Consider the following 12,155-nt stretch of genomic DNA (forward strand, 5'->3'; position numbering starts at 1 on the left):
TTGTTGGTTTTTTTTTTTTTTTTCATTTTTTCTAATAGATCAATCTATGTTTAATTAGGTTCACTGGAAAATTACACCCTGGAAATTCTTGGGTTTTCCACAACTTAGCTGCTATCTTCCTTTCCAAATTTGTGTGCTATTAATCCATTTCCTGCAAATTCACTTTCAGAGATATTGGTCTATCGAATGTTTCCTGTACATGAATTCCATCTACTGTCAATGTACCTTTGGATAGGGCTGGAAATGTACTCACTACTCATCATCAGAATCTCTAACTTCGTGTAAAAACAACTTACTTGCCTCTTACATGGGAAGACTCACTTGATTCCCCCCACCAAATGTTCTCTATCTCTTGAAATTACTTTGTATCATTTTACAAACAGTCTATATTTACTTTTCTAGGTACATATCTTCCCACCAGAATATTAAATCTTTGTGACAAACTCTGGTTTTTGCTTGTTTACTTTGTCTTTGGGTTCTCAAAACTTCACACAATTCCTGGCTCTTAGAAAGCATTTAAATGTTTATTGAATTGAACTAAATCACTGTTTTTCTTTTAGGCTTCAATTAGTTGAAAACTAATAATAACCATTTCTTGAATTAAGATTCACAAAGTGCTTTCCTTCGAAATGTTCCCTAATAAAATAGGTAGTCTAAAAACTAATATCCCCATCAAGACCAGATCAGAAAGAAGTTTGGTCATGATCACACAGCTAAGTAAGCATCAAAGCCAATAATTATCTGAATCAAGTTCAAGTTCAGGGCTTTTTTCCCCTCAGTTCTATTCCTTCCTTAGTTTCCTCTTCTATGCAATCATCCACTTCTTTAGATCTATCTCCCTGGATCAAAAGATAATTTTTTAGACATGAAGGGATCAAGGAAGCCATGTCCAACATTTAAGAGATAAACTAAAGCCTCAAATAATTTACTCAAAATCATGCAGATAGGCAGGGGATTTGAACCCTGGTCCTCTGCCTTTAAATCGTATCCTCTTATACTATGTCCAAAACAGATTTTAAAGTCCTTAATCTTTAATATGTTGCTTCCTTTTGGCATCCAATTGGACAAAATAGACATTCTTGATAGCATTTATTGCCTTTTTCCACCTCCTGCATTTATAATTTTTTTTGCCATGTCACCCATTTGGAAAGCTGTAGAGTGCAAGCTTAGACAAAGGAAAATCTGAATTAAAATCCTGCCTCTGATACTTAATAGCAGTGTAACCTGGGGCACTCTGTGTCTCATTTTCCTCATGTGTAAAATGGAGATAATAATTGTACCTAACCTCAAAAGTTTGTTATGAGGATCAAATTGATTCATACACATAAATAATTTTGCAAATCTTAAAGAGCTATATAAATACTAGTTATTATTATTATTACAGAAATTTGTATTAGAATCTCCCAGAAAACCACCTAATGCTCTCTATAGGCAATATAACCTAGAACACTAATTTCTAAGTTAATAGACCTGAGTTCTAATTCTGCCTATCACATCCAGAAGTTGTGTAATCTTGGATACATCATTTCCCATCTCAAAACCTATCAACAAGGGCACATATTTTATGGATAAAGAACAATAAATAATGAAAGAATGCTTTGAAAATAGTAAGTCACACAACAAATATTTCACAATACATTTGGTGATATTCAGTTTTCTAAAAATCCAAAATATACTAACTTGTTGTTGTGATAAACCTTCAGGCATTGGAGTCATAATTGCCTCTGTGTGCACACAATCAACATCAATAAATAAATTTAGCTCTTCCTCTTGAAGACAAGATCTGTGTTCTAAAAGTAGAAAATGCATTTTCAGTGAAATGTATTTAAAATTATTATAATACTTTGAAATAAACATAGACACCCATACCTTTTTAAATTCAATTCCTCATAGATAATATTTCATGCAAATTCTTATCGTCCTTCACATAAAAGTTGAGAGAACATTTTGGTGATACAAACTTTACTAAAATGAAAACTACAGCAAATAGTTGTAGTGGAATAATAAACAAAGTGGAATAGTAGGTGGAACAATAAGACAAAGTGATGAATCTAGAGTCAGGGACATCTGAGTTTAAATCTATCTTCAGACATTTATATTGTGTGACTACTCAAGTCACATAAATGATTATTGTTTCAGTTTACTCATCTGTAAAAAATACTACTCAGAATTGTTTTAAAACTAAAATTACATAATATTTGTAAATCATCTTTTGTTTTAACATCACTCACCATTCCCAAGTATTCTTTTCACAACAAATAATTTTTAAATGAAAAGAAAAAATCAGCAAACACCAACACATGTCCCTAAAACCAGGTATTATTTGCAATGTTCCATACACATGGATTTTCCCTTACCCTCATTCCATAAAGGAGAAAGAGGGAGATATCTTTTCACATTTCTATTTTGAAGGTCAAAATGATAATTTTATTGTCATTTTTAGTTATTTTGTTCTTGTCCTTTCCATTTACCTAATTGTGGTCATTATGTATACTTTTTTTTTGTTCTTTGCTTACTTCACTTTACAACAATTCACATAAGTCTTTCTCAGTTTCTCTGTGTTCACCATATCCATAATTCATAATGTGGGCCACAACAAAATGTAACAAGTCTTCAAAGACTAGGGACCACTGGGTCATCTTACTTGTCTCCTAAGGAACTTAAATGCAGGTCAAAAAGAAACAGTAAGAATTGACCATGGGGCACATGATTGTTTTAATATTAGAAAAGAAGTATTACAAGATTTTATATTGTCACCTTAATTATTTAATTTATATGCAGAGTACATTAAGTGAAATGCCAGGCTGGACAAATCAAAAGCTGAAATTAAAGTTCTCAGGAGAAATAGTAGTAATCACCAATATGCAACAATACCAATCTGATGTCAAAAAATAAAGAATTAAGAAGCCACTTGATGATATAAAAAAGGAAAGTATAAAAGCTGGTTTGAATTTTAACAACAAAGCAACTAAGATCTTGGCAACTTATCCCATCAGTTCTTGGCAAACAGAGAGAGAAGAAATGAAAGCAGTGTCAGATTTTTATATTCTTGGGCTCAAAGATCAACACCTCTGAGATACTGCTTCCCACTTCTCATATTAGTTAAAATGACAGAAAAAGACTGATAAATGTTGAAGGGGATGTGGCAAAATTGGGACACTAATGCATTATTTTATTTTATTTTATTTTCTGAGGCTGGGGTTAAGTAACTTGTCAGGGTCACACAGCTAGGAAGTGTTAAGTATCTGAGACCAGATTTGAACTCGGGTCCTCCTGAATTCAGGGCTGGTGCTCTATCTACTGTGCCACCTAGCTGCCCCAACACTAATGCATTATTGATGGAGTTGTGAAATGATCCAATCATTCTGAAGAGTGATTTGGAACTACGCCCAAAGGATTATCATATTGTGCTTAACCTTTGTCCCAGAAGTGCTACCACTGGGTCTGTATCCTAAGGAAATCATAAAGGAGGGGAAAGGAGCCACATGTGCAAAAATGTTTGTTGCAATTCTTTTTTGTGGTGGCAAGGACCTGGAAATTGAGTGGCTGTACATCAGTTGGGAGAATGGCTGAATAAATTATGGTACATGAATGTAATGGAACATTATTGCTCTACAAGAAATGATAAGCAGGCTGATTTCAGAAAAGTCTGGAAAAACTTACTTGAACTGATGCTAAGTTAAGAGAGCAGAACCAAGAGAACATTGAACATTCTAGTAAGAACAAAATTATGTGATGATCAACTGTGATGGACTTGGCTATTTTCAATGAGGTGATTCAAGACAATTCTAATACATTTGTGATGGAGAGAGCCATCTGCATCCAGAGAGAGAACAATGGAGACTGAATGTGGATCAAAACATATTTTCATCTTTTTTGATGGTGGCGTTTGTTTGTTGTTTGTTTTTCCTTTCTCGTGTTTTTCCCCTTTGATCTATTTTTTTAAATATATATATATATATATATTTTTTTTTTTTTTTTTTTTTTTTTTTTTTTTGCTGAGCTTGATGAATTTGGAAATATGTTTAGAAGAATTGCACATTTAACCTATATAGGATTGCTCACTGTCTTAGGGAGAGGACAGGGCAAGGAGAGGGGGGGAAATTGGAATACAAGGTTTTGCAAAGGTGAATGATGAAAACTATCTTTGCATGTATTTGGAAAAAATAAAATACTATTAAATTTTTTTTAAAAGCATTGTGGAGTAGTAGTTGTCTTTGGAGTCAGGCATTCAATTTAACAATTTAGCCAGGATTTAACAAATGACCACTGTGTACTATAATGTGTCAATCACTGTGCTAAGAACGAGGGATAAATATGATACAGTCATTCTCTTCAAGGAGCTTAATTCTACTGGAAGAAAATATCTTTTTACATCAGTAAGAATGTATAAATGTATATGAAGCAAGCAAAGTAATTTGGGAGGGGAGATAACATTAATAACTGAGGCCAAATCTTCAAAGGATTCCTACAGTATATGGCACTAAAGACATTTTTTTAAAAAAGTGAGGGATCCTATGAGGCAGAGAGGAAGAAGAGCATTCAAATGTGGAAGATGGCCAGTGCCAGATCCTGGAAATGGGAAGTAGGGTGTTGTCTATGTGGATCAGTTTGATTAGAATAAAGTTTCTTAAATTGTTGGTCACAAATCCATGTGGGAGTTGTGAAATTATGATTCACTATCATTAAATGTTTGATTTCTATGTCCATTTTATATACCTATATTCTAATCTATCTATTTACCTGGGGCTGTGTAAAAAATTTCTTGGGTGAAAAGGGTTTGCAAGTGGAAAAAATTCAAGAAGCCCGGGGTTAGAAAATAGGAGAATAATATATTATATGCTATCTGGAAAGAGTATGAAGAACTTTAAATCTCAAATAGAAGAATATATTTTATCCTAGAGGTAACAGAGCTCTCTTTCCTTTTTATGAACAGGGAGCATGATCACATCTCTAAATCAGAATTATTTTATTAGTGGGGTAAAAGATGAATTGGAGGCTACTCTGACACTAAGTATATCACCATGGGCCAATTATTTATTCTCTTGCTCCCTCAACAAACTCTAAACAAAATCAAGTCCTTTCACATGACTGACATTATATGACTGACATAATCAGACCTTGAATTAAATTGAGATTTTAACCTGTGCTGAAATACAAATTCCTCCTAAAAAGAATGAAATGTTCTATTTTTGTCCTACTTAAATATTTCAAAAATTTGTGATTTCATACCCTGGACCTATGTAGTCATAAGGGGAGGGAGTGCCTTGTATGGAAATGTATTCAACCAAAGCAAACTGACAATTGTTCCATAACTGGCTGAGTTTTCTTAGAAAGATGATGGAAAAAATGAGAGATTAAAGGACTTTCCTTTCACATGAATTATCTCTTATCAGTTATTTAAATTTAGGACCATATTATTTTCTATTATTGTTAACTACAATAGTTTGCAGAATTAAACATTCATTTGGTTGAATATAGGATGGAAGAAGTTTTTGTAAGAAGTCTGAGATGATCAGGTAAGAGTAAAAGGAGTCTGAAAGGGAGGGAAAGAATCATGATTCTCATAGCCAGACCACTAAAAGAATAGAGAAAAGTTTCCACTCTGGAGAATTTCCATCATTAAAAGTATTTTCAAGATTCTCCTATCATCTCCCCAAAGAGGGAAAACCTAAAAGTATCATTTTCTCCATGAACATGCTCTCCCTAAGGAAGATCCTGATTTTGCTTCTCAGATAATGCCATATAAGGTTTAATAATAACAACATTGCCAATGTACCCAACCTTGACACAGTGACATCAACTCTATAGACACTGACCACTGGAAACAAATGACTTAGTCCGGATGAATGAGCGGCCTTTTTTCACAGCAGCTTTGGTTTTTTCAAGGCCATCTTTGGTACCTTCTTTTGCTGCCCGCATGAGTTTTTGCATCTGCAATAGAGGAAAAATGTTAAGCTATAAAGTTAGGGCTTATTGATGCAGTTCAAAAGATATCCATACACATCATGGCAGGGATCTCTACTTTTAACTAGCTTCTTTTAAAAGAATACTGTCAAGTTGTTTGGTTCCAAAAGGATCTTTGGATGGACATTTTCTTTTCAGTCAAAAACATATTCATTATTCTTTTAATATTTAAATAAATGACATTTTATAACACATATACATATGTATACATATATCTAGATGTATACACAACACTTCTCTTGGGAACAGAAAAATAACTTGTGGACCTACAAAACATTCTAGTACTATAATGAAAGAGTAGAAAGGGCAATAAGCATACAGAGACAGGTCAAACAGAATTCATTTCTCTCCAGGACTCACATTTCACAAGTTTGACCATATAAATACTGAAGTCATCACTGCATTTAAGTCCCCACTTGATTTAGGACTGCCAATCTGAAGTGGTCAAATGAAAACAGGCCAAGTCCTGAGAACCACTTAAAGTGTGTCAATGTAAAATTATTTTTGACTTGAGCTAAATAGAACATAAAAAACAATGAACCCATTAGATGATTTTGAAACAAAAAGGACCGATTGACTGAGAGATACAACAACTATTTTCTAGTTGGATAATCTTCACTACCTCTCATCTAGACTTGTAATAATTTTATTTGATTTTCTGGTCTCTGATTCCTTTCCAATTGATTCTTCATTTAAAAAAAAGTCTTAAAAAAACCTCTTGCCTTGTCAGTTTTCTATTCACAAGTAATCAATGACTGTTCCAATGCCATACAAATTCAAGTATAAATTTTCTAATCTTAGTATTTAAGATCTGCCACAATCTGGTTCCAATCTACTTTTTAGACTTCTTATATTTGCTTCTCTTCAGGTATATAACACTATAATCAAACTAAGCTCCTCTATGAATTCTGTTCTTGTTCTATCCTCTACTATCATATCTCTAGGTTCATCTATCTCCCTTATCTAGAATAGATTCTTCTCTGTATTACCACACCACCATTTATTGAAGTACCTCCTTTCCTTATGAGGTGCTATTCAAGTATTAGGCCAATGAAGTTTTTCTTAATTCCCCTCCTTGAAAATAAAGTCTCTCTATCCTCAAATTTTCAGAGCACTGTGCTTCAATCTACTTAAAGTTCTTCTTTCCCCTCATCATACTCTTCCCTTGTATTACTGTTAATTGTATATACATTTTCTTCTTTCTTATTAGATTATAAGTAGGTCCAATATCATGTTCATCATTGTATCCCTAGCATAGAAAGCAAGATTTTTAATGAATTTTCATTTAATTTTTCTTAGTGGTATCAAGTCAAAAGTTCTGATAATACACTCATTTTGTTGTGAAGCTGTTTCAGTACTGCCTGACATTTTGTGGTCTCATTGTCTTTGTAAAGATATGCCATTTTACTAATTTTACCGATGAAGAAACTGAGGCAAACATGGTTAAGTTACTTATACAAAGTCACACAGCTGATAAGTGTCTGAAGTCTAATTTGAGCTCAAGTCTTCCTAACTCCCAGCCTGGTAATCTATGCTATATTGCTGCCCTTATACATTCACTAATGAATGCCAAAATGCAGTAAATATCCAGTTGTGATATAAAGCCTATATAATGGCTTTATATAGAAATCAAATCATTCTAACAATTGACTCTACTTGATCTTTGAAGAGTTTTCCCTTCTTGAAATTCTCTACTTTTTTTTGTGTGTGATAATAATAATCCACTTATCTCTCTTTTTTGTTTCTTTTATCTAGTTCCTCTTTCTTTTCTCATCCCCTTTAAAGTTATCTTTAAAGCTAAGTCAATTATTTTCAGTTTCTTTACATTCTCTTCCTTGGAGAGTTCATTTCCTCTTATGACATCAGCTACTAGCTTTATATTTATGATCCCTAAATATAGATGTCCAAGATTAATCTTATCCCAGTCTTTTTCCTTCTTTCTAGCTTTCAGCAGGATACAACCAATCAGGAATGAACTCATCACAATACATTCCCAGTAAATTCTCATTGCTAACTTCTTTCTCTACAAATATCACTATTCAGTTCTCATTGATTTTCCTGCCCCAACTTTCTCCCTCTCCAAATCAGCCTATAAGACTATCTTTCTATAGCATTTCTTTTGTCTCATGCTCCCTGGCAAAAGAATCAATTATTACTCCTTATATCCTAATGGATTAAAAGTCAATTAAGTTACCTAAATTCAAGACTTTAAATAATCTGTTTCCAGTTTACCTGGTCAACTTGATTTCTCATTATTAACCCAATGTGATATGTCTCCTTGGATACAATATACTATTGTTCAAGCCAACAGCCTGAAATATTTCTTATCAGATCCCAAAATTTTGAGTATTTTTGGAGGGCTACTTACTCTACAGCCATTACCTGAATATTGGCCTTCTAAGTTTACTTAAACAATAATTGTAATTTTGCTATGCTACCAGACTCTATCCTATGTCATAATATCCCATTTTCTACATGTTACATATATAAAAGCAAACAAATTATACTTAATAACACAAATATCATCCTTAAACCTATGAAAGTAGCATAATAGAGCCAAAGCTTATGAGGTTATTTAAAAATTAGAACATATTTTTAAATTTTACAACCAAATTCAACATAGCATTATTCAGCAGATATAAGTTGGGAGGAGGGGAGAAATGCAAAAAAGAAAAAAAAATGGAGAAGACCAAACAAAAGTAAAAGTTACTTGACAGTGTACTTTTAATGTAAATTTTGAAGCTATCACCACGTTGACATTTTAATTTAAATTATTATCTATTTGGTTATTATTTTTTAAAGTTTTTAAAGTCTTTTCAAATCATCATTTAAAATGTAGCTGGTCAAAAAATAACTACACTACCTTTAGCTCATGTTTTTGCTTTAGCTGTTGAATCTCTACTGCTCCCACAGTGTTTGCCATCAAATCTTTCATCTTTTTCTCATAGTGCTCCTTTAAACGGGTTAGGTCATGAGACAGCTACAGTGCATAAAGAGATACAATCTTTTCAAAAGAAAAAAAGCTGTAGTACTTTTTGACAAGTGTAAATGGAAAGTACTTCAGTAGTGTCACACATGCAATTTTGTCTGATAAATGGTGCACATATATAAGAATCTGCTTTGGCAAGGAGACTCAAGCAGTGGCAAGACTTGAGTTTTTTGGTAAGTACAACTACAAACAGGTCAAGATGCCATATGGTTGATTTAGCACCAGTAATTTTGGAAAATTAAAACCCCAAAGCTTTGAGACCACAACTATTTTGGTGAGCCAGAATGGAGAGTTCTTGGTGCCTTGATATTAAAAACTAAATGAAAAAAATTAAAGGTTTTTTTTTGTTTTAAAAACCAATCTTTCAACATTATATGCAATATTTTTTAAATAAAACCATTGGTGTGTTTTCAATAAAAAGGCATTTTTTGAGTCAGCCCTGCAGTATAACATGCAGACAATATTTTAGGCAATTCTGAACATTCGCTTTTCAAGAGCAAGGAAAAAATTATAACTGATAAAGTTTTGAACAGTCTCCAAGCTGGCATGAGTTGCTCTTAACAGTATAGGTTTGATTCCTGGACCAAATATCAAAATCCATTCAGTATTTTTTTATTTCAGTATATGATCTCAAAAACACAGACAAAAACAATTACAGCTCCTTTAGGGCTAGTCTTTTTCATGCTTAGTCCCAGACAGTACTATTTTGGGCAAAGTTTTTTTAAACATTTGCAAGCTTTTTTGAGTTGAAGTTTAAAAAACTTATAGCTTGTGTTATGTTTTAAATATTTCTTTGTGGGCTAAATCTTGATTTAAGTCTATCCTCTGAAAGCCTGGCACCTGGTATGTGGCTGAAGAAATTAGAATTTTATCTACAGGAATTATAGAGAGGGATGAATCAACTTAACTTCAATTCAAGGATGGCATATTCATTTCCAGTTACCAGATAGGTAGGTAAACATCTCTAAATTAAAGGCTAATGTTTAGCCCTCCTTTCAATAAAAGGTTAGTGATGTTTCAGACTCTGTATATAAAAAGGCCACCACTGAAAAAGACTTCACTAAGATGTGGCTGTATTGTCCTAATAATGGCCATATGGATAATATTATTAGGTCACTTTTGTATAGGATTTTTGGTTATATAAATACATATTTTTACATGTATTATATGCCCACAAAATACTCCTTGAAACAGGTAACACAAATATAATATTATTTTTGTCCATAAAGGTGAATATATATATATATATATATGTAACACAAATATAATATTATTTTTGTCCATAAAGGTGAATATATATATATATACGTGTATGTGTGTGTGTGGAAATGGGGGTGAGGAGTATAGTGGAAAGAAAACTGACTGGTACTGGATTCAGAACACCTCAGTTTAAATTTCATGACTGAGCAAGTCACTTAATCACATTGGGTTGAGTGTTTTCATCTGTAAGATGAGGGGATTGACCTCGGGTGTCTCTTCTACCTCTAGATCAGTGAATTCTATCATCTATACCTGTAATTTCATTGTTTTTATAGATCCCCTGGTAAGAAACTTACCAATAAGTACTTTTGCAAATTGATGTCATAAAAGAATTGCCTTGGGTCATTGAGAATTAGGTAAAATAAAAGACCCCAAAATTAGGAGGCTATCTGAATTTTGTATTCCCAGTACTATAAAGCATAGGCTTAATAAATGCTTCTTGAGTTACTGATTAATTTAGTGATTAAATGACTTGCATATGGCCATATAACCATTAAATGTCCACTGGAGGACCTGAATCCAAGTGGTTTGCCCAAAGCCATATAAGTAGTGATTGTGAGATTCAAATCCCTGCCTGTTGATCAGAGGTCAAATGATGTTTCCGTTAAAGCAGATTTTTTTTTTTTTTTTACTTTTACTGACAATCATTTGCTTTAAGACATTTGTACAATGGCACTACTTTTGTAACAGAATCACAGAAACTTAGAGTTGAGAAGGGATCTTGGTGGAAAGCCAGTCCTAACTTCTTTCCAAAGCAAAAATAAACTACTTTAATGCAAAATGGCTGGAAATGAGATATAGGGAAAGAATCCAGATTCTCTCTAAGAGAAACTAACTAGTCTCTCCAAAGGTATTACATATCTGACCTAGACTTTATTTACATCATTACTGCAAGGAACTATGATTTTCTCAATGTAAATACTCCTTCTATTCAAACAATTTTTAACTCTTCTTTCACAAAATACAACCTTTAAGTGTTGTTGTGGTTGGAACAGCTAGATGGGGCAGTGTATAGAGCATCAGCCCTGAAGTCAGGAGGACCTGAGTTCAAATATGGCCTCAGACACTTAACACTTCCTAGCTGTGTGACCCTGGGCCAAGTCACTTAACCCCAATTGTCTCAGCAAAAAACAAAACAAAACAAAAAAACAGAGTTGCTGTGGCCAAAAAAAATTATCATCCTCTAATCAATTTAGTAATAAGCATCCTCAAATCTGGTTACAATGTGTAACAGAAAAAAAGATAAACAATCCATTAACAAACTCATCTCTGAAGTCTTTCTAGATTGTGGGGGAACCTAATAGTACTTTTGCTCAGTTTGCCTTCCTTCTCAAAAAGCTTATTAACCTAATTTCACAGCAAGGAAAAGAAGGAAAAACAAAGGAAATTAAATATACCACTGGGTCATAAGTTTGGGATCTTGTTCTAACCAGATAAACTAGTTGATCAAGGCATTCAAACAATAAATCTGTGTGATTGAGAGTATTTGTGTATAGACTGTAAGTCTCTGTATATTTATTATCACATCCTAATGGAACAAAAATGCCACAACCTCTAAAGAAGTTAAAAAAAATTCAAAACCCAAGTCAGAAAAAGTTGCCTGCTTTCTTAGAAATCTCATTTTGATTCCAGTTATGGGTTGGAGTGGATGGCCAGTGGTACACCTGCCAACTCTGAAATTCTGTGATTCTGTGGTATTAAGCAGTAGCTAAATTTTGCTTCACCTAAGAAACCTAATTTCCCAAAGCTTGTACTTGATTGCCCTGAGGAGAAACCAAATTTGTCACTACAAATTGAACTAGTGTCATTTTTTTAATGAGTTCCACTGAGAAACTTATAGAAACCTGAATTGGAAAGCACAAATAGGTTGTGTTTTGAGAGTTAATGATAATGGCATCTTATCAAGTCAAAATGGTTAGTTCTGACCACGTTAAGGGTC

At 33.2% G+C, this 12,155-nt stretch overlaps 1 protein-coding gene across 6 annotated transcripts in view; it reads right to left on the reverse strand.

Annotated features, from left to right (window-relative positions):
• Nucleotides 1–12,155, reverse strand: part of ARHGEF10 (Rho guanine nucleotide exchange factor 10) — a 199,738-nt gene that overhangs the window by 111,641 nt on the left and 75,942 nt on the right. For 3 of the 6 annotated variants that reach the window (XM_074287966.1, XM_074287965.1, XM_074287964.1), the window contains exons 9-11: nucleotides 8,831–8,947; nucleotides 5,820–5,934; nucleotides 1,681–1,790 (exon numbers count right to left, since the gene is read on the reverse strand). In XM_074287966.1, the coding sequence (XP_074144067.1) occupies nucleotides 1,681–1,790; nucleotides 5,820–5,934; nucleotides 8,831–8,947 (342 nt within the window). Of the gene's footprint in view, nucleotides 1–1,680; nucleotides 1,791–5,815; nucleotides 5,935–8,830; nucleotides 8,948–12,155 lie in introns of all 6 variants that reach the window. The other 3 variants (XM_074287969.1, XM_074287968.1, XM_074287967.1) reach the window with 2 other exon arrangements.

The sequence above is a fragment of the Sminthopsis crassicaudata genome, chromosome 2, assembly GCF_048593235.1.
Source record: "Sminthopsis crassicaudata isolate SCR6 chromosome 2, ASM4859323v1, whole genome shotgun sequence".
NCBI lineage: Eukaryota > Metazoa > Chordata > Mammalia > Dasyuromorphia > Dasyuridae > Sminthopsis > Sminthopsis crassicaudata.